The sequence below is a fragment of the Lynx canadensis genome, chromosome D4 (genome assembly GCF_007474595.2).
Source record: "Lynx canadensis isolate LIC74 chromosome D4, mLynCan4.pri.v2, whole genome shotgun sequence".
NCBI lineage: Eukaryota > Metazoa > Chordata > Mammalia > Carnivora > Felidae > Lynx > Lynx canadensis.
In genome coordinates, this window is record NC_044315.2 from 66,764,246 (window position 1) to 66,791,797 (window position 27,552).

General features: G+C 37.2%; 2 protein-coding genes across 4 annotated transcripts in view; both read left to right on the plus strand.

The window, feature by feature from the left end:
* The window catches only part of FSD1L (fibronectin type III and SPRY domain containing 1 like), a 71,173-nt gene extending 65,832 nt beyond the window's left edge, over positions 1–5,341 (plus strand). For both annotated transcript variants that reach the window (XM_030293933.1, XM_030293934.1), the window contains one exon: positions 1,932–5,341. In XM_030293933.1, the coding sequence (XP_030149793.1) occupies positions 1,932–2,054 (123 nt within the window). In that variant the 3' untranslated portion in view covers positions 2,055–5,341. The remainder of the gene's footprint in view (positions 1–1,931) is intronic.
* Positions 5,342–12,636: 7,295 nt separating this feature from the next.
* FKTN (fukutin) overlaps positions 12,637–27,552 on the plus strand; it is an 86,249-nt gene continuing 71,333 nt past the window's right edge. For both annotated transcript variants that reach the window (XM_030293523.2, XM_030293525.1), the window contains exons 1-2: positions 12,637–12,671; positions 26,130–26,317. In XM_030293523.2, coding sequence (XP_030149383.1) covers positions 26,213–26,317 — 105 coding nt within the window. In that variant the 5' untranslated portion in view covers positions 12,637–12,671; positions 26,130–26,212. The remainder of the gene's footprint in view (positions 12,672–26,129; positions 26,318–27,552) is intronic.

Here is a 27,552-nt window from a genome sequence, read left to right on the forward strand (position 1 = left end):
TTTATCCATTCATCAGTAGATGGACATTTGGGCTCTTTCCATTGTTTGGCTATTGTTGATAATTCTCCTGTAAACATTGGGGTGCATGTAGCCCTTTGAATCTGTATTTTTGTATCCTTTGTGTAAATACTTAGTAGTGCAATTGCTGGATGGTAGGGTAGTTATATTTTTAGTTTTTTGAGGAACTTCCATACCGTTCTCCAGAGTGGCTGCACCAGTTTGCATTCCCACCAACAGTGCAAGAGGGGATACCCTTTTCTCTACATCTGCACCAACACCTGTTGTTTCTTGTATTGTGACTTTTGCATTCCTACTAGCAATATATGAGAGTTTACCACATCCTTGACATGAATATTGTCAGATTTTTTTGTTCAGCAGTTTTAATAGGTGTGTAATGGTATTTCATTATGGTTTTAACTTGCATTTTCCTAAGGACAAATGATGTTGAGGATCTTTTCATGTGCTTATTTTTCATTTTTATAATGTCTTTGATGCAGTATCTATTATTCATTTTTTATTGGGGTACTTGTTTTCTCATTAATGAGTTTTAAGATTTCTTTATGTATGCTGGATATGGGTCCTTATCAAATAACTGTTCTGCAAATATTTTTTCCTAGTTTGTGGCTTTTCTCATTTTGTAAACATTTTGAGGAGAAGTTTTTCATTTTAATGAAGTCCGTTTATCCATTTTTTTTCCTTTTATGGATCTTGCTTTGCCTACCTCAAGGATACAAAGATAATCTCTTTTGTATTCTTCTTAAAGTTTTATGGTTTTAGGTTTTACATTTAGGTCTGTGATCCATTTTGAGTTATTTTTTATATATTGTACCAGGTATGGTTTGAGATCTGTTTTTTGTATATGAATTCCAAGTGTTCAAAAAAGACTAACCTTTCTCTGTTGATTTGCCCTTGTACCTCTGTGCTAGATATTTTGAGTAAATATGTTTGTAAATCACTTAAATAATTTCAAAAAAAAGTAATATAGTAGTTTTATAATCAAAGAGCTTTTGTATTTGGGGAGTTATCATTACTGAACCTACTAGTTTTAAAAATTTGGAATGTTCGTCATACAGCTATAAATTTCACAGGTCAGTGGATTCTTTCGTATAGTATGTAATCACTTAGTAAATTTTAAACACTTTTGGATATAATTGAAGGTGGGAATACTCCAACAGTTTCTAAGTGTCCCTTGTCTCAAGCTATGTCTTCTACAAACCAGGCATCGATGATAATTAAAAGATCCATACTTTCATATTTTAATTCACTTGAGTCTGTTCTAAATAAGTTATTCACTTTATTCAATTAAAGCTGCTCTGTTTACAAGCAAAGCAATTTCATCTTTCATAAACTTACATTTATAATTAATAGAATATGGCAATATGGTATATCTGGATATTATTACCATTTGCATTTTTCTCAGAAGTTCTTAAAGAATTAATAAAAGAGTTCTTATTGTTAACAAGTTAGGGAAAAAAATAATGGATTTTACTCTGTTAACACTGGGGTGTTGGATTCCTATAGTCTCAGGCCACACCTCATCACAATCTAAAGCAATAATAGGGGTACGGAAATTGGCTCTCTGTGCACTTCTCTTGGTTGTGAAGGTTAGCATCAGTAGAAATAGCCAATATTTTTGGCCTATTAACCCTAAAAATTTAATATCTAAATTTTTGCAGCCCTTAGTTCCTTCTCTTGTGTGCAGTTCCAGTGGGTTCTGCTACCACAAAGACTTCCTCTGGCCTCTCTGGTTCTCAAAAACTCTTGAGTTAGCCTTCCTTTTCACTTCTCGGTTCAAATATAAAGGTTATCAGTTTGGAACTTGTTGACATTCACATACGTGGCATTTTGCCTTTCAAATGGAACTTTAAGAATCACCTCAGTTCTAGTTTGATTTGAAATCTGACTAAAGCTTTGGTTTTGTCTTTTTTTAGGTTTGGTGTGGTGGACTTTCTTTGAATACTGGGATGCAGGTTCCAAGTGCTGTGAGAACGCTTCAGAAAAGTGAAAATGGAATGACGGGTTCAGCTAGCAGCCTAAACAATATTACTCAGTAATGCTTACTCAGAATATGTTTCACCCCCTTTGGGTGGCCTTTTCTGTGCAGTTACTAATCACAGAAATTTACAAGTGGTGGAAATCAGGTTTGCTACCTTCTGCTTTAAGGCCTGGGATGTGTTAGCATTAAGCATCTAGTACCAAGTACTCACGGGAACCTACTGTGCAGTAGCATCAAGCAAGCAGATTCTGAGCAAGAAACTGATGTTTCGAAGAGCAAATGGGAAGAAAGGCAGTGTTTAAATAGTTACATAGAAACTCATTTTTGTGTTTCTTGGATTACTTTGGCTCTCCTAAAATGTTTAGTTAGTATGTAGCCCTAGGACCTGAGTGGAAAGCATTTAAATCTTGTCTTCTTTCCCCTGTACTTTCTCTTTATCTCGTCACTACCTATTATTAGGTTCTTACACTGAAGCTTTAAAAAAAATACAGTCTTCTAAGTTTGTCTAAAAATTGAAATCATTGGTTGGGGATGCTAGAAATGTTTTCTTAATTGTTGTCCTTTCGTAAGGAAGTTGAGTTTTGCTAAATTATCCTCTTTTGTTTTACTGACTAGATTGTTTATCATTTTCTCTTTTCCAAATATTGTGACATTTCTCTTATTTGGGTTAAAACTCAAAATAGAGTGGATAGGAAGAGTTTAGCTTAAAATCACCCATACGTTAGTTGTCGTCGTCGTTGTTTTTAACCTGCTGCACTAACAGTGGCAAAGGGATATTCTTTATATGTTGCCTTGTTTAATTAGACTTCTTTTCATTCCATCATTTTGGATGATGGATAAGATTTTTTAAAGCTTTCTATTTTCTGATTTTGTTGTCACATTTAGTACTACCTTTAATAGTTGTCTTGGTAAAATTCTCACTTGAATTTGGTAGTAATTGATAATTATACTGATTTTTAATATTTCTAGTAGGAATGAAATTTTATTAAAGTTTAAAAAAAGGTAGAAAAACCTACATCATTTAAGTTTTATCTAAGAAGATAGGTTATAAAGGGAGGTGCCTAAAACTACTGAGGTCATTTATGTCTGCTTTTTAATAAGGTATGGAATGGTTTAAACAAGTGTTTTGAAAAATGTCTACATATCTCTGACTTATTTACCATATAAGTTTTTCAAACGTAACTATTCAGAGGTTATTTTTCACATTTGCCTTCCAAAGGGGTATAATTCTTCCAAAAATCATCATAGAATAATCCTTCCGAACCTTAGGGAAAATATGTTAAACCGTGAATAAAACCCATGGTTATTGAGCAGAACATACCTATTTTTTAAAAGTTGGTTAAAATTTTTAATACAAGTTCTTTGAGCCAAACTGAAAGTTGCGATTTCAGTATTTAAGAAGTCCTTGAACGTTTTTGGTGGTCTCTGGAATTTACTTTCTCATGTTGACCTTTTTTCATTCTTATTTTAAGGGTATTATGCTCTGACAACCTTCTCCCAAGAAGGGACTATTGCTGCTGACATCTGAGCTGCCTTTTACAGAAAAACCTGTGAAATAGGAATAGCTCATTCTCTCCTAAAGTTTACTGTTTACTGATATAGGTGTTTTGTTTTTTGGTAAACAGACCTAAATGAGGAATTTTGTTTGAATTAGGTATTATTTTTCCAGAGGGCATTTATATCTGCACCATTGTGTCATGACATATTGGTAGTTTTTAAAGACTATAAGGCAGTTGAGAGAATGAAGTATGTCAATAGATATCCTTTTGATTCTCCAAACAACTATAATATTGGGTTTTGTTCTTCCTAAAGATTTTGAAAAAAATTTTTTGGATATTCTGTTCCCTACAGTGGTGTTATTCCAGGACCTAAGAAACAGGAAGTTACAATTCTCTTTCATAGAGTCAAATCTGAAAGCAGTAATTTAGTGGTGGAGCTGCTTTATGTCAACAATTACACATGTATAGTTTAGCAAAATTGACACAGAAAAAGCCAGAAGTTCTTGTATAAAATTTTTTACTATTACGTCTTATGTAATTGTGTCTTCTCTTTAATTCAGTGCCTTCTTCCTCTAAGTGTGCTCTTACTTCATGCCCCCTGCAGTGTCAACTGATAATTTAAGCCAGAGACCATTATGTTATACTGGTGAGGGCCTTCTATTGCAGGTGTATGGAGCAAAGGATTAATCGGGCTGGAGGAGTGCATATGCTTCTATTCTGTGCTCATGCCATCATTTGAAACCCTTCATTTAAATTTTCTAATATTCATTTGGAAAATTCATTTGAAGTAATAACAAGTATTACTTCAAAATAAAAATCTGAGGTTTTCCTGTTACTATGTATGCTTCTTAAATGTCTCTATAAAGAACAAAAGTTTTAAGTTTATATGTGTTAAGTTAAACTGGAAAAGTCTGCCACCCTCCTTTTCAAACTAGAAAATAATCAACTGTAGTGCCTATTTAAATAGTATCAAATTAAGGTAACTCTTAACTTGACCATAATGTATAACATTCTCATTGTCATTTGAATTAAAATCTATTGAGCCTTTTTGCTCAAATTTAATGCATTGTGGGAAGATGGTATACCCTTTCAGACTTTATTAGTTTGTTTACTCTTTGTTTTGACAGGTCAAACATGATTGCTTTCTGTAAAAGAAATGCATGAGAGGTTGACGGTAATAGATGTATTACAGGTATAAAAATTGTTTTATAAAAACGTGCATTTGATATTGCATTTCTCTTTTAGCAGTTGAATCCCAAACCAGTTTTAGTAAACTGGGTTAAAGAAATGAAGGAATTGCCTTAAGCACTTTAGAAAAAAAATTTTTTTACAATTCATTTTGACTCTTTGGGCTTACTCTGTCACCTATGTGTTTAACTTTTGGTAAATATGTATATATGAAGCATTTAATAACTGAGTGCACATAGAAATTTAATATACAGTGATTCTTTGAATGTCCCAGGTATAGGTAAACAAACTGAAAGTATTAGAGGCGTGCCTGTCTGTACATGGGTTTTATTGATGGCATCTGTACCGTGTTGACAAACTGTTAACTGCCACTGTACAGCTAGACTTGGCCTACTTTGTTCTGCAAACAGTAACTTTTTCCTGTGTTATCATTTAAAGAAACATATTGGCTTAGTTTTATTTACTCACTTATTAAATTAAAGTATGAACAGTGTCATGTATAATTGGAATTTTTGGTGACCGATCCTTGGTGGTACAAATAATAAAAGTAAATAATTTGTAATGAAATATTATAATTAGGCTTACATACTCCATTTCATGACTTACCCAGAATGATTATTTTTTCTCAATACTTGTAAAATTATAGTTATTTTGTTTCTTTTGAAAACATGAAAAAATTGACAAAGGATATATATATATATATATATATATATATGTATATATATATATATAATATGATTTCAAAGAGTATTAATTCTGGAAGAGGACACTGTTGACTTCTTACTATAAAATATTATGATTCCAGGCTAAAAATACTAAGGACTATACTTTCAAATCATTGTAATTCTTTTAAAAACCCCATATTTATTAGATCAGTGTCCATTCATTGGCTAATTCATACAACAGATAAATTTAAGTGTCTGTGATACGGCAGCCGTACTTTGTATCTGGATTTCCACAATTAGTGAAGTTTGATTTACTGTACATATAGTTTTGCTACTTTTGAGTAATGTGACAAAGTTTGCATCTTAAAAACAATGTTTCTGCTAGTAAGTCAAATTTTAAAAAATAAATTATTAGAGTTTATAAAAAATTCAAATTAACTGCATTAATATGGTTCAGTTTTACATAGTCACATAAAATGGATCTAGAACAGTTTCTTCTTTGATTTTATTTTAAACTGGATATATTCTTTTAGGGAAGTGTATGGTCGGCATAAATTTACTGAACACCCAAGTAACCATAAAGTTATTTGCTATTTTTAAACAAAACATACATTTCATAATGTCAGTACTAGAACATTATAATAGATCATGAATATTTCCTTAATCATTACAGAACGATTACCTCATGTTCAGTATGGTTTTCAAAACCTTTTATGTGTATCTTACAGTATTCACATTATACAAATATTTGTGACCTGACATGCTTTGTTACCTGGAATATTTGATTAATGTAAATACTTAAGCTTTTGGAGTAATTTGGAGTTTAAATGGATTGTGTTTCCTATATGTTGTTTTTATTGAACAGATATTGTCGGACTTGCCATATAAAGGTTAGTACTGGCTTATAAATAACAGAGATTGCCATAGTACTTTTCTCCTCAGACTATCCAATTATTAAATTAAAACAGTATTTGTTATTTCTGGGTCAATATAAGGTACTCACTTTTGATTCATAATCATTTGAGTTTTGTTAGTTTAAACTGATACATATTCTTAATGATACCCATTCACTCTAAGTTGGTCCTTGGGAATGGGCATTTAGAGGATTTCACAGTATGTAGGGCAGAAGGTGGGTGAATGTGTTTGCTTTGGCTTGGAGCTTTGTAAGTTTGGACCAGTTTTAAAATAAGTCACATTTTAAGTAATTGGTAAAAGGCATTTCTGTTAGTATTGGAAATTTTTTGAGAGCCTAAGGGCTATAAGAATGCATATATATATATATATTTTAACATTTTCAATATCTCTAAGGTACCAAAGCACGGAGTCTGATTTACCATTTAAGGGAGACTCTTTAAAATAAAATTTATAACTAATTCATACTATAAGATATATAACAATTAAAGTTTTGGAACAACTTACATTAAAAACTACTAGTCTTTAAGATTTCTGGATATAAAAAGTATTTTGGTTTCACTTCTTTTAAAGTAATTAAATTCAAAATTAATCGCTTTCTACCATATACTGAGTAGATCTATGACCTCAGCATAGTAAATCATTTCTCATCTTTGGGCCTCCACTGCCTTACATAAAATAATTATAACTTGTTCAGCTTACCTCCCAGGGCTGTTGTGAGAAATAAAATGAAATGGAGTATGTGAAGTTGCTTCAACAACAGTAAAATGCTATGTAAATGTAAGGCGTTATTTTCAGTGAATAATGGATTTAAGTGTTGGGTACTTCTAGATGTTCTTTCTTTTAATAAAGCATGTGCTTAAAGTGGTATCACTAGGACTTCAAAGTGATTATTTAAAAAAAAAAAAAAAGGAAAGAAAACACCACCTGATTATAATGCCCTTTAACATTCTTTTGTTTGTGCAATGCTTGTGGCCTTTTTGTATTTTCTCATCAAACTTGTTACTCTCTATCTAGACTTGGTACAACTGTAAACGTCTCTCACAGCATTCATGTGTCAGTGTAGAATAGTAGCATAAATAAACATTTTAAGCTATGTTTCCATTCAGGCATTTGCACTTTCAATTTATGACTGCTTAGTACCACATGCAGAGTGAACTTAGCCCAAATATTTTCCAAACAACCAAATGATTCAGCAGTTTGTTGACATGGGATAAATGATATCAGGTGTATGTGCCCACTTACCATTTGACAACTTTTTTTGCATTAAAAGATATGATGAAACATTTCAAAACTTTGCTAACCTGAATATCATTTAGTATCTCTCCTAACATTTGTTTTGCTTTAAATTGGATTTGTTAAATGGCTTACAGGTTATCTTAATCTGTAGATTATTTGGTATGTCTATCATTTGGACATGGTTTTGCTATGCAGTTCTGATAATAAAAATTCTAATTCCTCAGGTTTAACCTTTAAGTTACGGATGAAGAACATTAATGGACACTTTTAATATACTCAGTTCTGCAAACTAGTCTTTTAATAAGCATATTGCCTCATTATCCTTGGAAACAAGACAAAGCCTTTTAAACTCTAAACTTTTTAACTTCAAAATAAAGTATTCAAAGTGGAGTAACTTGAATGTTGAAATGATTGTATGCTCTGTGTAGAATGACCGAGCCTAAGTTCTTACAAAAGCACCTGGAATATCTCCTCTAAAAATTAAACTTTTTCTGCTTTCCTTTGCTTCAGTGCTTGCATTTTTATCAATTTTCATTAAATATCTACAGTGTACTGTTGGGGATGAGAAGATTAAAAAAAAAGTCATAGTCCCTCTGCCCAAAAAGTTTATATTTTAGAGCAGTGCTGTTCAACAGAATTTTCTGCAGTGATGGGAAATTCTATATTTGTGCTGTCCAACACAGTGGCCACTAGATCCAGGCAGCTGTTGAGCAATGTAAATATGGTGAGTTAAATGAAGAAACTAAAATTTTTATTGTGATTAATTTAAATGTAAAGAGCCATATCTTACTAGTAGCTATTTTACCCAGTGCAGCTATAAATGGAAGGTGAAACATGCTATAACTATAAATCAAGCACTTAGTTTTTCTGTCTTTGGAGCTTGTCACATTGTGGGTTACATTTTGGCAGATTGTAGCCAAAAAGAGACCAGAATCTAAATCTTTTAAAAAGTATTTCCTAACTTGAAATAAGTTTAGGAGAAAAAAGAAAACCAATCAATGACTAGATGAGACTGGAGCTCCTGTAACTAAGCGTTTTCACCAAAAGAATGAAGGGACACTGGATAGTCTTGAGTCCTAGGGAGAGGAGTGTGATGTAGATAGTAAGAAAACAGTACCTCATATAGAAGATGGAGTGGAGAACAGTTCAGCAATATCAAGATTTTATTTTATTTATTTTTATTTTTATTTTTTTTATATATATGAAATTTATTGACAAATTGGTTTCCATACAACACCCAGTGCTCATCCCAAAAGGTGCCCTCCTCAATACCCATCACCCACCCTCCCCTCCCTCCCACCCCCCATCAACCCTCAGTTAGCAATATCAAGATTTTAAATACACATACCTTTGAAAAGTTAATTCCATTTCTAGGTATTTCTCTTACATACCCACAAATAAGCCAGTACTCTTTGCAGCATTACAAGAGCAAAATACAAGCAACCCGACTGTTAATTGAAGAAAAGGATGGGCTACCACAATTCTGAAGTCTCCCTTTTTAACTTGCTGCACTGGCAAGCTACCATTGTTACATACTTGTCTACATATATTCTGCATGCCCTTTCTATGTAAATGCTATGAATATGTAGACCATTGTGGGAGTTGGTTTCCTCAATTAGAGTCCTTTCCATGGAATATCAGTCCTTCTGTGCCTGTCCGAATCTCTGTGGGATGAGAACTTGGGAAATTGCACTCTACTTTTCTGTCCCAAGTATTTCCCTTACTAAATCCTATTTTACATTTACGCTGCATGGTACTAGTAGTATGTTTATGCCCCTTTTGCACAAGGTCACCAGAATGATTAGATTATGGTGCTAAAGTAACCTTATATACCTGTTACAGAATATGCTATCAGTGGAAGGGTATTCATGATATTATGAAATAGAAAAAGCAAGTCCAGCAGTGTATATAGTATGACACCATGAGGGCATGTGTGCACTTAGCCTCTCTCTCTCTCAAAAATAAATAAACGTTAAAAAAAATTTAAAAGATCTTAGCTGAAATCAAAAGATTGGCCAGTGAAATTACTTTGCTTTAACTGCCTCCCCCCCCCCCCCCAGGTTTACATGAAACAAGATTAGTTTTGCATTTGAAAAGTATTTCTCAGAACCTGATGAAAAATTTTCCCTTTTTTTTGTTAATTTTTATTATGACTTTTAAAATATACAGAGAAGTAGAGTCTATTAATAATGAACACTTTCGGGGCGCCTGGGTGGCGCAGTCGGTTAAGCGTCCGACTTCAGCCAGGTCACGATCTCGCGGTCCGTGAGTTCGAGCCCCGCGTCGGGCTCTGGGCTGATGGCTCAGAGCCTGGAGCCTGCTTCCGATTCTGTGTCTCCCTCTCTCTCTGCCCCTCCCCCGTTCATGCTCTGTCTCTCTCTGTCCCAAAAATAAATAAACGTTGAAAAAAAAAAAAATTAAAAATAAAAAATAAAAATAAAAAAAAAAATAATGAACACTTTCAAGGGTGGCTCAGTTGCTTAAGCGTCTGACTGGGCTCAGGTCATGATCTCAAGGCTTGTGAGTTCCAGTCCTGCGTCAGGCTCTGCGCAGACAGCTCAGAGCCTGGAGCCTCCTTCATATTGTGTGTCTCCCTCTCTCTCAGCCCCTTCCCCCGCCCCCCTCAAAAATAAACAAACATTTAAAAAATAATGAACACCTTTATGCTCATCACAGATTTACCAGTTATTAATATTTTGCCGTTTGTATCATCTTTTTTAAAGTTTTAAAACATTTCACATTACAAGCATTGCAATACGCATCAATGATGACTTACTCTTTTAAACACAGCCACATTCCACTAACATTCTTAGCAAAATTAACAGCACTTCCTTAATATCATCTAATGGCTCAGTCCGTATTAAAATTTCAGTTGCTTCAAAAATGTCTTTTTATGGTTGCTTTCTTCATATCAGGATCCAGACAAGGTCTACACACTGCATTTGCTTATAGGTCTCTTAAGTCTCTGATGTTGTAGTAGTTCCTTCCCTCCCCCCTCTTTAAATACCATATACCATTAATGAAGAGACTGGGGTATTTACCTTGTAGAATACGGCACATTCTGAATTTAGCTGATTGCTTCTCTACACACTTTGTTAAATCTAGAGTTTTATTAAATGCAGGTTCGGTTTTTAGGCAAGAATCCCTCACAGGTGGTGCTGTGTGTTGTCTGTTCCATCCTGTCATGAAATACACGATTTCTGGTTGTCCCAGACTCAATCATAAGATTGATCACTGGGGTGGGTTCAGGTGGTACCAGCCTAAACCACCTATTAATAAGTTCCCCATCAAAAAAATAATTCTAAAACGTCCCCAGCAACATTTCACCTTAGTTTTAACATCTATTGATGAATGTTAGTTGTATTATTTCATTAGGAATAGCAAAATGGTGATTGTTCTATCATTCATTTATTAGCTAGAATTCTCATTAGGATTTTGGTTACACTGACATACAGTTCATGCAAGAAAGGATAAATACTTTTTTTTAATGTTTATTTGTTCTTGAGAGAGAGACTGAGCACGAGTGGGGGCGGGGACAGAGAGAGAGAAAGAAAGAGACAGAATCTGAAGCAGGCTCCAGGCTCCAGCCTGTCAGCAAAGAGGGGACATGCGGCTCGAACTCACGAACCATGAGATCACGACGTGGGCCGAAGTCGGACGCTTAACCGGCTCAGCCACCCAGGTGCCCCAAAAGGATAAATACTTGATGTTTTTCCCTTTATCAAGTTTTGCAATAGTGATTGGCAACCAATCACCCTGGAAACCTTCAATTACGACTAATGCGTTTCATTTTTAAAGAATTACAAAGTGAAGAATTTTTACATATTTGCCGTGTTTCAATCGATAGCTCAATTCATTAGCTCAATCGATAGTTATTTTGATGCTCAAAATTTCCCATATTAGGTCCATCAAGTTAGCACTTGTGTCCAGTAATCCCTTTAATCTTTGATAACTTCCTTCCTTTGGGTGTTATCTACTTTTTCGATTAATCTACCAACCACTAGTTCTAAGTCTATAGAACTAGTTTTAAGTAATGAGGACTTTTACAGAATAAGCTTGTATATACACAGAAAAGTTCTAGAAGGAAAAACCAGAAACTTATAACTGGAAATGAGAAATTAAAACTTTTCAGGGCATTTGGGTGGCTCAGTGGGTTAAGCCTGGGACTCCTGACTTTGGCCATGATCTCACAGTTGGTGAGATTGAGCCCTGCACGTTGACGGCGCAGAGTCTGCTTAGGCTTCTCTCTCTCCCTCTCTCTTTCTGCCCCTTCCCTGCTTGCTCACACACGCTCTCTCTTTCAAAATAAATAAACATTAAAAAAAAAACGAACCTTTACATGCTGTTTCAAACAACAAAGTTTAGAAAACTCAAATATACAAAAGGAGTATTTTCAGTTTTTAGTATGGACTGATAATTTTGTATAAAGAACCTAAAATTACAGTAATTTATTTAGTGCTGTATAGTTTTTAAAATTCATGTCAAAATTGACATTTCTGGCCCTTAACAATTCATTGTATTACACTGTGAAGTTAAGAACTAGGCCGGAACTGTATGAGTGTATATTTCCAGACCTAAACCCGAGTGTAATAGTCCTATGGAGATGGGATGCCGTGCACCTCAACCTCACGAGCAATATTAATCACAGCTGCTATTTCCCACTACATCCCCATCTCATCTAATGGTACCCAAACCAGAATTCAGGGAGTTATTCTGAATCCCTCTGTTTAGCCCACACGCAGTAAAAACAAACAAACAAACAAACAAAAAAAAAACCAATTTGTTGTTTATCTGAAATTCACATCTAACTGGCATTCTATATTTTATCTGCCAAACTCACACGCTTCAAGAAGCACAGCTCAGCTGGTGCCTCCAATTCTTGCTCCACTTCCTAAATTTTATGTCGCCTCGTTGCGCTACTGTAGTTGTTAGGAAGGCAAGCGCCGAAAGGGCTTTGGCTAAGTGGCCTAATATCAAAAGCTAAGAATCGTCAGGGATCAGTAAACTTCGGGCGGTGAAGTCGCAGGCGCCGCGGATACGCTGAGGTCCAGGACAGTACAGCAGGAGCGTCTCCCACAGCAACCAGAGAGCCACGGCTTTGCACTTGACGGCACCTTTTGCAGCGGTTGCTGTGAATGCCGTAAAGCGGAGTTGCCGCTGCTGTTGGGCAAGGTAAGGTACCGGAGACGCCGCTTGGTCGCGGTGGGGGTGGGTGTCCGCCTTCGGGCTGGTATCGCCGGTGGCTCGGGTGCCGCCACCGGGCATTCCTCAGCCTTCTGGGCACCTGTGTCCCCAGCCCCCCAGTGGTCGGGGCCGGCCACGGGCTGAGCGTGCTCCGGGTGGAGGGCGGAGGGCGGAGGGCGGGGGACGGGGGATGATACCCAGTTCACAGCCAGGGCGGTCCTTCCCACGTTCCTAGGCTTGTCAGCAAGTAGAAATCCGCATCTGGGGACAGGTTCAGTTTTGGAGGCCGATCGAAACCTTCGTAGACTCCGGTCGGGGTAGTGACGTTTGAGCAGGGTGGTGAGAGCCATCTCAGGATTTGGGAGACGATAGGCATTGGGGGTGAGGGGTAGGGCGGAGCACTGCAGGTTGTGGGACCGATGTGTGCAAGGGTGCAGAAGCATAAAGGAAACTGCCAGGTTTTGGCAGTACCGCATGCTTACTGGGGTAGTGGCCGGAGCAATGGGTACAGGAAAGGAAAGGCCAGGAATGTGGCAGCAGCTAACGTTGGGTCTCAGAGGGGAAGTACTTTGATGCTCTGTGAGTGTGGTGTTCTCCCATGGGCAGTGGAGAACTACAACAGCCTTACAGAGAGGGATGATTTAATTAACCAACTCTCTTTTGATGCCTTCCCCGTGGGTTCAACTTTTAGTTCATTTGGAGAAATATTTACTGAAGCGCCTCGGTTTTGTGCTTCATAATGAGTGAGTGCAGCTAGCCATGCCCAATAAAGTTTCATTTGGCTTTGATGTCTGCCTTTTGTTTGCACTGTCAGTTGGGGGATGTCGGGAAAGACCGGATATATATAGAAGGGGCTGTTACAAGCTTTGAATTGGAATGAGGAAAACTGAGTTTAGATTTCATCATCATCACCAGTTTCTCAAATAACATGAGGCAAGTCACTTCTCTCAGGGCCTTGGTTTTCTCAAGCATAAAGAGAGGACCTACATGATGTCAGGTTCTATTTTTGAAGATAGGTTTCCATAGAATAAACGTCAGCCTATGAACAGATACCAAAATGAGCGATGGAGCAGCACATTAGGAATTGGGAAAGAGGAAGGCCCAATAGAAAAGGCTGGTATACTCTGAGCATAGGTAGGGTTTGACCCTACCAGGAACCACCTCTGTTAAGCACCATGGATAAAGATAGAAAAGGCAGGAAGAGGCATTCCTATTTTAGAGTCTCTTAGGTTTCCAGGGCATAGAGGACTTGGGAAGGATGGCACTGGGTACCAAAGGAACCCCAAGTGGAAGGAAAGTGCAGTGTGCTCTGAAAAGGAAGAAAAAGGAATGAGAGAAATGTCAGCAATATATAGGACTTGGTTTCTTGGATTTAGGCGATCGATAATTTAGAACCTGGGTTTCTAAAAAGTGTATTTAAATGCGATTGACAAGACTGAAGAGTTCTGTCAGAATTCCAGCATGCAATAATGTATTGGAAGTAAGGTGGTTCAGATTGTAGCTCTGGTGTTGCCAGTAATTAGCCTCTTGGGCTGTCATTTAATTCTTGAACCTGTCCTCTGTAAAATATTGTTGGATGAGGTGGTCTCTTTCCTCTAAAACCTATAAAACATGAGTCTAAGAATGAAGAGCTACCTTCTTCTGAAATGGGGGTGGGAGATAGTTGATGGCGAATAAAATTGTTAATTTTGAACGTAACTAAATTTGAGGTGCAGGAAATAGACTTTAAAATGTAGGCAGATGGAGTTCATAGATTGGAACTTAAATAGTAAGTTTTCTCTCAGAGGTGGTAGTTAAAATCTTAAAATAAATTTGCTTTGAGGAATGTAATAGAGTAGAGGATGTACCCATGAATAGGAGGCTAGAAAAATGATTGAAGGAGACGTGTGGCTCTCAGAGCAATGAGCAAGGAGTTCTTTTATAAAAGATTACATGTAGTAATGGTAGATCATTGGGGCCGACATTATTGTTGAAGTAATTTAACAGCATTTGCAGCAAATATTAAGCACCCATTTCTGGGGACTCTGGCAGAAGACAAGTAACTCAAATAAATATAATCTCCACTGTCTTTCTAATGGTCCACTCAGAAGTAATATCACTAACGTATTTACTCAACAAATAGTTAGCGTTTCAGCTACTGTTGGGTGCTAAGAATATACTAATGAACAAGGCAGATGTTGTTCCTTTTATTCCCGCATGTAAAGGCCTTAGCTTTGTAGGTCACTGTTTTTCAAATTTTAATGGACGTATGAGTCACCTGAGGATCTTGTTAAAATGTAGATTCTAAATCAGTCTGTGGTAGGGCCTCTCTTTCTGTATTTTTGACCAACTCCAACATGATGCTGATGTTGCGGGTCAGAGGACCAAGCTTTTAAGTAGCAAAGATCTAGATCCTGTCTAGCAAATATGGCAATTATTAAACCACTACTACTCCTGCTCCTCATCTGTTTTTGTTAGTTCATTGCTTTTATGAAAATAACGTATGATCATTATAACAACATTGGGACAGTATAGAAAAGCATAAGGAACAATGTAAAAATCACCCAATTCCCCCCACCCCATTATTGATTTTCGGCGAATGTCCATTCAGATTAATATGTGTGCATATGTTTACACTTTATATGTTATCCCAAGTACTTGATACATTCTGAGCCCTGTGTTTGATTCTATTAGCTTTATAGTTTTACTAAGCTCAGTACCCAAGTGTCCTCAACCAAGCAATTAAGTACGTGCATTTCTGAGGGGAAGACTTTGCTCAGTTAAAAATAACTGGGTTTAACATCATTCTGTCACTCAAAAAATGGGTAGATATTAATATAATTGAAGCTCATAATGTGTGAGCTGTAGTTAAATGAGTACTTGTTAATTGACTCATAGAATGAAAGACTTTTTAATTTTTTTTTAAACTTACTCTTTTTTTTTTTTGTATTTGAAAATCAGTTGATACTCCCATAGGATAAATAGAAAAACAAAATACCTACACTCCACCCAACCCAAAAACAACCACTGTTCTTAACTCTGATGTGTACGCTAACTAAGGGAGGTCTTAAATGAACCCATAGAATAGCTTATGTAAGTGTTTGGGTCAAAAGAAATCCTTGGTTCTTCCACGTTTCCACTGTCTTTGAAGTAACCATAATCTTTTGTCTATACTCTGTAGTCTTGTAACAGAGAACTGCTAGCAGCTTGCCCTGTGTCTAGTACCTAGGGCTCAGCAATTTTTGTGAAGTTAGTGGAAGAATGAATGAATGAGGTAGCAAACCAAATGGACCCGTGTGACATAAACTCTGGCTGTTACTCTTCATGTGCTGCAGCTTGCATTCGTCACTCATCTCAAATGCCTTGTACTCTTCCAGCCACACACAACTCTTCTGGGGCAACAGAGGTCCATCATATGTATAAAGTTGCTTTTTAACTCTAAATTTGTGCTTAAATTCTACTGTGGAAAAATTTGGAATGTGGAATACTGGGGGATATAGAAACATGAATGATAGCCTCCTGTCTCTGGGAACTATAATTTAAGACTGACTGCAGAAATAGTACAAATATACAGTGCTGTGGGAACATAAGGGAGGGGGACTTTAATTGTCCGAGAGCAGAGGGAATTATTAATAGACCTTTAAGATGACTTATTAATGCTTGCTAGCATTACTGTGTACTCTGTGATGTTCTTAGATGCTATTCAGTGCTTTACATGTATTAATTTGTTGAATCCTCAGAACAACCTTGTGAGTTAAGTACAATTTATAGATCCTTTTTAAAGATGGGGACATAGAGACATAAAGTAACTTGCCCAAAGCCATACGGGCTGCAAGTGGCAGAGCTGGATTTGAAGAGCCTATACTCTTAACTACTCCGTAGGCAGTGAGAGGGACCGGGAGGTAGGGGGAGAAAGCATTATAGATAGAAGGAGTAGCATAGGTGAAGGCACGTAGATGAGATGGTACTGTACCAGTGGATTCATATAAAAGAATAGTACGAAATGAGCCATAGAAGGTCTTAAAGCAAAGGAAGTGACACCAAGAGGTATGTTAGAAGTAATTTGATGTTTCCCCCTAAGATGGATATTTTGAGGAAAGCCTGGTAGTAGGACATTCATTCATGTAGGCAGAGGTAATAAGGCCGTTAAATTAGGCTAACTATACTGCAGATGGAAAATGGAAAAGAAATGATAGCTTTTAGAAGCACTGAGAAGGATATACAGTTTGTTGACTCATTAGGTAGAGAGTTAGAACCACAGAAACTGTTTTGAACATAAATCATTGAGAAATAGGGATACTATTAACAAGAATAGATGGTCAAGTCATGGAAGAGATCTGGTGTGAAGGTGGACAGTTACTTGTTTTAGGTGCTAGTGGAATGTTCAAGAAGACCTGGCAGCAGTCAGCTGGAATATTTATAAGTAATCCAGCATATTATGGGAAGTATAACTAATAAAATGATTTAGAGCAGGGTTGCCTGGGTGGCTCAGTCAGCTGAGCATCTGACTCTTGATTTTGGCTGTCATGATCCCAGGGTCATGGGGTTGAGTCCCATGTCGGACTCAATGCTGAGCAGGGAGCCTGCTTAAGATTCTCTCTTTTTACCTCTGCCCTTCTCCCTTGCTCACTCACTCACTCTCTCACTCTCTAAAAAAATGATTGGTGCACCTGGGTGACTCAGTTGGTTGAGCAGCTGACTTCAGCTCAGGTCATGATTTCACGGTTCATGAGTTTGAGCCCCACGTCAGGCTTGCTGCTGTCAGCGCCGAGCCCACTTCAGATCCTTTGTCTCCTTCTTTCTCTGCCCCTCCCTCTCATTCTCTGTCTCAAAAAAATGATTAAGAGCAAGAGAATGTAAATGGAACTAACATCTGGATTTTATATCCAGCAGAGAATCATAGGCATCTGAGACAACACACTTCCTTCACCCTCTTCCTTTGCCCTTGTAATATCAGTCCCCTCCTATCTTTACTTCTTTCTTCGCTAGCCTTTCTTATCTAGGTTACCAGACACTCTTTCCCAAAACCTCATCACTCCATAGTCATTCTGTAAGGAGTCACTCACTATATATTTGCAACTTTCTGGAGCATCAAATGGAGAAAAAAACTTTTATATCAGGTGTCAACATGTTGAGGTAGAGGTTATATTGCAAAGGGTTAAGAAGTGAATGAGTGATAAGCAGATAAAGAGAATTCTTAACACCTTGCAGTCTAATTTTAACTTCCAGGCTACTGATAACTCTCCAGAAGTTAGCTGTAAAAGGAAAGGAAATGAACAACATGAAGGATGGGCAGTATTTAGGGAAGATGGATAGCATCTACCAGGCCTTTTTTTTGCTTCTAGCAGCTGGATGTTGATTTTTTCATGGCTTCGTCTTGAATACATTTACAGAAGCATTTTCTCTTTATGCTTTCTAAAATGCTGCCTCATCTCTCTAATCATGCCTTTGCCTAATTACACTACCTTCTTCTCTGTCGGTTAGCCTCCTGTTTTATTTTGCAGTGCAAGCCACATTTGAATCTCAGTTCTGTCTAATTCATACCACCCATGCCTCTCTCTTTCTCTCCAATGTCCCTGAATAAGTTGGGACCTAGCAGCATTGAGGGGCTACATCTTATGAACCTAAATTAGTTATCAGGGCTGGTCATTTCTTCTTGGAGGGCCTCTGATGTCAAGAGAGGTGATCCAGAAGGCAGGAGTAGGGGAAAGTGGAATAAAAAAGTTAGGCGGTTAGACATCCTTTCAAACATCCCTAACCCAGATGATTCTCAAAAAGAGTGGTGGTGTTGTCATGGGATGTCAGGTAAGCCCAGGTGCCAAAGTCTTTCATTGCCATTACCTTCAAAGAACGAATGATGTGAAAGGGGCAAATGGGAATCCAAAAGAGTATGAAATACTGCTCTTGGCTTGTAGAGAGAGCCTTAGAACTGTCTTGAACTTCCCATTTTTCTGTCACCTTTGTGTATGGCTTTGATTTACCACCAGTTTTTTCCAACCTTTTTCATATCTTGACACATAGTGGAATTGATAATAAAGGATACAAATGTGTTTATTGTTGGCTGGAGGTGACCAGTCTTGGGCTCTGGCTATCCCAGGCCCAAAGACCGAGAGGATTGATGGCTCTGACACCCATAAGCCATTAAAGGCTCATTTGGGAAGCAGATCTACCCAATCCTTTCTTCTTCATTGCCAAATCTTAGTTTATGGCACTAGTTACGGCAGGCTTCCATGTCATCTGAGATGAATTCTGTGCTGCAATATACCACACTTATATTAACTTCATGTTTTCATTAGAACTTAAAGATACTTGGTTTACTGAAACCTCATAACTCCCTTAGTGTCTGCATTATGTATTTTTCTGAAAACATTTGCTGTCTTTTTTTCCTTTATTCCCCCTGCCCCATTTTGTTTGTTTGTTTATTTATTTATTTATTTTAATGTAAGTAAACTCCACCACCAACATGGGGCTTGAACTCACAACTCTGAGATCAAGACCCTCAGCTCTACCGACTAAGCCAGCCAGGCACCCCTCCCCTCATTTTAACTTATTATCTGTGCAATACTCCTTCTCTTTTCCATTAGAAATGATATACTGCCTTCTTTAGAAAGCTTTGCCTAAGTAAGAAAATACATTACCTACCCACCCCAGAACTTTTATTATGATAGCTAAAATGTCCCATGTAAAAAGAAATGTATACACAAAAAATATTTTTATTTTGGTTCTATGCCATATTTCTCTCTATGTTATTTTTAAATGTTTATTGTTCAGGAGGTGGAAAAAGTATGAGTTTTCAATTCTGAAAAAAAATCACTTTTTCATATTTTAGATTTTGCTTTATCATAAAAGTTCCTGCAGGACAGAGAACTTTTTAAAATAAAAACTTTAAAAAATGATTTGTGTGCTCTTGAGCACTGTGCCATGTATTTGAGTATACTTAGCACACATGCTACTTCTTGATATTAATTCAGTCAGTTTTAGGCTGCTAGGGAAGTGATTCATACGTACTAATAGGTATAATTCAAAATGCAAAGTAGTAAAAGTGTTAGTGTTACTTGCCTCTCCTTGTGCTCCCATAGTCACTTGTGCTTATTCCTTCATGGCAGTTACACTATATACATTTCCTCCATGTTTGTCTCTGAGAAAGTCTATCACAAACTGGAGCAGTGGGTTTTTTTATTTTTTTATTTTTTTAATGTATTTTTATTTATTTTTGAGAGAGAGAGAGACAGAGAGAGAGAGACAGAGTGTGAGCAGGGGAGGGGCAGAGAGAGATGGAGACACAGAATCCGAAGCAGGCTCCAGGCTCCAAGCCGGCGGCACAGACCCTGATGCGGGGCTCGAACTCACGAACCATGAGATCATGACCTGAGCCGAAGTCAGACGCTTAACCAACTGAGCCACCCAGGTGCCCCTTGAGTGGTGGTTTTTTTTTTTTTTTTTTTAATATATGAAATTTATTGTCAAATTGGTTTCCATACAACACCCAGTGCTCATCCCAAAAGGTGCCCTCCTCAATACCCATCACCCACCCTCCCCTCCCTCCCACCCCCCATCAACCCTCAGTTTGTTCTCAGTTTTTAACAGTCTCTTATGCTTTGGCTCTCTCCCACTCTAACCTCTTTTTTTTTTTTTTTTCCTTCCCCTCCCCCATGGGTTTCTGTTAAGTTTCTCAGGATCCACATAAGAGTGAAACCATATGGTATCTGTCTTTCTCTGTATGGCTTATTTCACTTAGCATCACACTCTCCAGTTCCATCCACGTTGCTACAAAAGGCCATATTTCATTTTTTCTCATTGCCACGTAGTATTCCATTGTGTATATAAACCACAATTTCTTTATTCATCAGTTGATGGACATTTAGGCTGTTTCCATAATTTGGCTATTGTTGAGAGTGCTGCTGTAAACATTGGGGTACAAGTGCCCCTATGCATCAGTACTCCTGTATCCCTTGGGTAAATTCCTAGCAGTGCTATTGCTGGGTCATAGGGTAGGTCTATTTTTAATTTTCTGAGGAACCTCCACACTGCTTTCCAGAGCGGCTGCACCAATTTGCATTCCCACCAACAGTGCAAGAGGGTTCCCGTTTCTCCACATCCTCTCCAGCATCTATAGTCTCCTGATTTGTTCATTTTGGCCACTCTGACTGGCGTGAGGTGATATCTGAGTGTGGTTTTGATTTGTATTTCCCTGATAAGGAGCGACGTTGAACATCTTTTCATGTGCCTGTTGGCCATTTGAGCGGTGGTTTTTAATTGATGTGGGGGTGGTAAGGAATGGGGCCTGTGCATTTTGGAAAACATTCCCCATGCTGTTCTTTAGGCATATCACACCTTCCATCCCCATCAACCCCACCATTCTTCTTTGGGAAACTTATACTCATCTCTAAAGTCCTAGAAAATAGGAAACTGTACCTTATTTATCATTGCATCCCAGTGCTTAGCATTTTTGCAGCATCTATGCTGTTAAGATAGGCAATAAATGTTCCTTGCAGGAAGGTAAAACTAGGAGTTTGGAGGTAGGAGAAATTAATTGTGACTCGGAAGAGCATGATAGACTTTGTACGATGGTTACTTGAGAGGAGTTATGAAAAGAGGTGTAGGGCTGGTTTTATAGAAATGGGGGAAAACATTTCACACGAGGGAATGAGCAAAAGCAGACACAGGAAAGTGTGGTATGTATTCCAGGAATTCTTGGGCAAAAATCATAGAGTGTGTGAAGTGGAAGAAGCCTATTGAATTTGCCTCTAGAAGGCCATTGCATGGAATTTGAACTTTGTTTGTAGGTGGTGGGGAACCATTGAAGAAATTTTATCATGGCATAACTTGAATCATATGTCAGCAACTTGATATATCTGTCACTGTAAAGGTGAGATTATGGCTAGGTAGAAAGTAGAGATGGGGGCTCCAGGTAAAATGAGGACAATTAGAGTCTAAATTAGATTGATGGTGAAGAAAGAAGAGGGAGTTGATGCCAGACATATTTGAGAGGTAAAAATCAGTAAGCCACTCTTTTTTTAAGTACCACATTTTTCATTTTAAAGTCTTTTTTTTTTTTTTTTTTTTTAAGAGAGAATGTGCATGCACATGTGCAGGAGCCAAGGAGGGGCAGAGAGGGAGGAAGAGAGAGAATCCCAAGCAGGCTCCATGCTGAGCCATGAACCATGAGGTCATGACCTGAGCTGAAATCAAGAGTTGGATGCTCAACCGACTGAGCCATGCAGGCCTCTCCTGCATTTTTCATTTTAAAGATCGTGCTAGCAAAGAAGAATGTTTTGACAGGCTAACACTCCTCCTTTGCAATTGAATTGCCTCAGCATTTATAGAAAATAATGAAATAAAGTTAATTAGATGTCATCCTGATAATAACAGTAGAGTTAAGTGATTGATGATATGTTGTGGAGGTTTATTTCATGTAAAAATTAATTGTAGATTATAGACATGTCCCAAGAGAGAACAAGATATTAATTTGGTCTTTATGTTTCTGTCGTGGTTTACGTAGGCCTTTTATGCTTTCTTTCTCTTTATGAATTCAGGCACAGAAGAGGCTAAGTGATGGTGCACTCTCAGTGCCACTTCAGAAAATTACATAGGAATCAGTAGACAATATGCTGATGTACTATTTACTAGAACCACAAGAAACTGAGCTGAAATATTGAAAACGAAGGACATTCTTCTTATTATCTTGTTAGCTGCCCTTACCAGAGTATTTGTTTTAGCAGCTTTTAGCTGACAGCAAAAACTAATACCATCATCAATGTTATTTTATGTATGTTGCTAGTTTTCATTGTTTTAGGAGACAACATGATTATGACTTATTCAGTTATTTTTGCTGTATACATCATCTGTAAATCAAGTGAATTATTCATATTACTGTTAGTATCATTTCTCTTAAGTAGTTTGTTGACTTTATATAATATAGTGCTTGCTTCATGTAGTCTTCAGCTCTGTAAGCTCATTTGTGTTGTTTTAAAACTCGAAACCAAGACTTTTAGTTTTTAAGATAGCAGAGTATAGGCATTTGTACCCCCTTCTGTCTGAAATTACTCTGAAACAACAAGGAGATTGAGAGACAGAGATTACATCTTTGGTGAGACCAGGAATCCTATAACCCAAATCAAAATATTTGAGAAAGGTTCCCGTAAGCAGGAAGAGATTGAAAGAGGATACTGTCGGGAAGAGATCTCAGATAGAGCTGGCAGTGCAGTCAGGGAGAGATCTTCTGTTTCCAGTAGCAACAGGATGCATAGGAAGGCAGTAAGAGCTTCCTTGGATTGTTTGGCAGCATTAACTAGCAGGAAAGGAAGAGGACATAAGAAAACATACAGAGAGACCCCATCTTTGCAGGAATCACTTTCTTGGTGAGGCAAGGAGTAACGGCTAAACGACTTTCTCTCACTTGTTCTCAGACACATTGTCTTTGTCTTTCTCTCACACACACACACATGCACAAAACACTGTGTCATAAAATGCTTTCTTGTATATTAGAGACTACCTTCTAGTCCAGAACACAGCCTGTTTCTTCCTTCCACAGGCCTCTTGGAAATAACTGATCTGAGTAGAGTTCACATCATTCACAGGTAAATAAGAAAAAGGAAATGAGCACAGTTATCTCCCCAAAAATGCTACCAGAGAAAAGGAAAAAAGAAACAGGGAAAAACAAGTGACAAAGAATCCATGAGAAAACTGTATTGGCCTAACAAATTTAATGAAACAGTCACTTCTTTAAATTTTTTTTAATGTTTATTTATTTTTGAGAGAGAGTACGAGTCGGGGAGGGGCAGAGAGAGAGAGAGACAGAATCTGAAGCAGGCTCCAGGGTCTGAGCTGTTAGCACAGAGCCTGATGCGGGTCTCGAACTCATGAACAGTGAGATCATGACCTGAGCTGAAGTCAGATGCTTAACTGACTGAACCACCCATGTGCCCTGAAATAATCACTTATTTAAAATAATAGACAAAGTTAATTAGCTAGGAAGAAATAATAAGACAACAGTATATGATAAACCATATACTGGCAGAGCTCAAGAAAGAAAGAAAAATAAAATCAGAGAAATGAAAGGCCATATGGGAAGCAAAAAGGAGAATTAACATTGTTGAAAAGTCAGTAAAGGGCATGACAACAAGCTTTTGGAAGTTGAACGAAGTGAAATGGGAATGAGAGGAGATGAAACATGCTCAGGTGTGTGTTCTGGAAATAAGAGAATTCAACATTAGAACAGAAGAATATTCAAACATATAACTTAAACTTCCCACTAAAAAAAGAAATCTTGGTTCTACAGATTGGAAGGACACATGATGAAGAAAAGCTAGTATACATTAACCCTTGAACAGTGTGGGGATTAGGGACACCAGCCTCCTCATGCAGTTGAAAATCAGTATGTTATAGACGCCTCAGAAACTTAACTACAAATAGCCTACTGTTGACCTTACTGATAACATAAACAGTCAATTAACACATATTTTGTATATTATATGTATTATATACTATATTTTTACAATAAGGTAACCTAGAGAAAAGAAAATATTAAGAAAATTGTAAGAAAAAATCCTAAGGAAGAGAAAATACATTTACAGTACATACTGTAAAGAATCCACGTATAAGTGGACCCAGGCAATTCAAACCTATGTTCACGGGTCAGCTGTACATTCATCAACATCATTACATAACCTAGTTTTGAAAAAAACTGGCTTTCATAGGTAAGGAATGCATTCTCTGCTCATCACATTAAAAGGGTCAACTTAGGGGCGCCTGGGTGGCTCAGTTGGTTGAGCGTCCAACTTCAGCTCAGGTCACGATCTTGCGGTCCGTGGGTTCGAGCCCCGCGTCAGGCTCTGGGCTGATGGCTCAGAGCCTGGAGCCTGCTTCCGATTCTGTGTCTCCCTCTCTCTCTGCCCCTCCCCCGTTCATGCTGTCTCAAAAATAAATAAATGTTAAAAAAAATAAAAAATAAAATAAATAAAAGGGTCAACTTAAAAAAAAATTTTTTTTTAATGTTTATTTATTTTTGAGAGAGAGAGACAGAGACCGAGCACGAGCTGGAGAGGGCAGAGAGAAAGGGAGACACAGAATCCAAAGCAGGCTCCAGGCTCTGAGATGTCAGCACAGATCCCGATGCGGGGCTCGAACCCATGGACTGCGAGATCATGATCTGAGCTGAAGTCGGACACTCAACCGACTGAGCCACCCAGGGGCCTCTAAAAGGGTCAACTTTTTAATTGAAAAAATTTAAAGGGGAGTGCTAGGGGAAGGATCAGATATTGTCAGGGGATATTTAGTATTATAGCATTATTGTATAAAATCTACAAGTTGTCAGGGGGAAAGAAATTGTGACCTCAGCACAACTATGAGTTGACAAGTGTTTTTGAACAATGGGAGAACTCAAGGTAAATAGTGTTTATAAGTTCTTTTTGATAAACTGTAACAAGATGAATATCAGCTATCCAGTAGATGAATAGAGAAAGCAGGAGGGTAGGTATAAATTTGCTGATTTCCCTTTATTTTTCAGCTGGAGAACAAAATCGTAGAAAGTTGAGACATCAAGGGGCACTCAGGTGGTTCAAGTCATGATCTCACAGTTCATGAGTTCAAGTCCCACGTCGGGCTCTGTGCTGACAGCTCAGAACCTGGAGCCTGCTTCGGATTTTGTGTCTCCCTCTCTCTCTGCCCCTCTTCTCTCTCTCTCTCTCTCTCTCTCTCTCTCTCTCTCTCTCTCCCAAAAATAAATAAACATTAAAATTTTTTTAAAAAAGTTTAGACATCAAGTAATAGAGGTGTTAGTCTATGTACAGGAATAAAGATAAACACTTGAAAAATTAAATGTAATATGTTTAATCAAAATCAATGCAGAGGAGATACAAAGAAGTAGAACTATATTAAAATTCTTATCCTAAAGAAATAATCAGATGCAACCAAAGATGAAAGAACAAAACTTCTTGTCTTTACACTTTCTTTATATTTGCAAAGAACTGAAAACATGTATGGCATATTTATAAAAACTGGCCACATCCTAGATCACACAAAAACAACAAAAAGCTATCATACAGATGATGTTTCGTGACCAAACCTTTTCTCAGTTTCCTCTGTGGAAGTGGTTCTTAGTAAGGTCAGTAGCATCAGCAGAGCCTGCCAACTTGTCAGAAATGCAAATTCATAAGCCACATCCCAGATCTACTGAATCAGAAACTCTGTAGGAGAAGCCCCCAACCCTGTATACGTCAGGTTTTTTACATATCCCATTTATGTTTGTTATTTGCAGTTGTTATTTGTAGAATTCCATGGTAAATATTTTTGTTTTTGTCATGTTTGGTCTCATATCTGATTATTTCTTCAGGAGAGAAAGTTAGCAATTCAAAGAATGTGCTATGGAACTTTAGGTAACTTTTTCTTTGTTCTGTTGCTAGTTATTAAAGGTGAAAAAGTAAAAATAAGTTTTTGTCTCTTTAGAAATATCTTTTTTGTTTACAGAAAACAAGATTATCTTCTTATCCAAAAAAGATGACACCAACTGGGTTACTCTCAAAGGACAACCAAGTGAGCACCACAGACTAATGAGTAGAATCAACAAGAACGTGATTTTGGCGCTTTTAACTTTGACAAGTTCTGCATTTCTGCTGTTTCAATTATACTACTACAAGCACTATATATCAGCAAAGGTAATTTTTTTTGTGTTCCTATCTACATATTTTTCTGATGGTGTTGTCTTTCTTTAGATGCTGTGCATAGTTTTAAGGATGTTACACCTTTATCATATATATTTCAAATATTTTTCCTGGTTTATTAATTTGTCTTTTAACTTTATATTCATAGTATAACCCCCCACCCCCCACCCCCAGTACATTTGTATTTAATTTCTAGTAGAAAAGATTTCTAAGTAGAAAACCTGTCAAGATCTTTCTTCCTTAGGGCATCTAGTTTTGTGTCATAAGTAGCCAAAGATTGTGGAAGTATTCACCTGTATTTTCATCAAGTACTATTTATGTTTAATTTTTTTTAACTAAATAGAATTTATTTTAGTATGAGGTATGAATTAGATCTCTAACTTTAAAGTTTTTCCCAAATGGTTGACCATTTGTCCCAATATCACTTATTGAATTCCTCCATTAACTTAAAATCCCATCTTAATTATATGTGACGTTTCTACAAATAACTACTATTTTGACCCTTTCCCCTAGAATGCATTGTAGCTCTTTGTATGTTTTTAAGTAGGCTCCACACCCAGAGTGGAGCCCAATGCTGGGCTTGAACTCATGACCCTGGGATCAAGACCTGAGCTGAGATCACGAGCTAGACACTTAACCACCTGAGCCACTCAGATGCCCCAAATGCCGTGTAGCTTTAGTTGTAAAAAGCAGAAACACTACTTTAGGATTAAACCCCATTTATGCTGCTTATTAACTGTGGGATCTTGGGTAAATTACTTCTAAATGCTCTGTTTTCTTATCTACAAAATAGGGACAATAAAGATACCAGCTCGTAGACTTGTGAGGTTTAAGTGAATTAATACACATAAAGCATTTGGAACAGTGCATGTCATAAAGAGATCAGTAAATATGAGCTATTATTATTATCTTCATATAGTGTGATCCTGGTTTCAGGAGTAGAATTTAGTGATTGATCACTTACATATAATACCCAGTACTCATTCAAAAAATTTATTTAAAAGTCACTGTTTGCTAAGCATTTTGACAAGGTGACAGAAACAATGAGAAATGTTTTTTTTCTTCCATATTTTTATAATTTGCTGGGGACAGATGCTAGTGGAAGTATAGATGCTTCCGGTATGTTATTAGTGTGAAGATAAAATGCTGTCTATAAGGAATACAATTAGTTTCTCTATCCCAACCAGAAAAAAAATGCTTTATTTAAAAATAGTAAGTATAGTTATAAT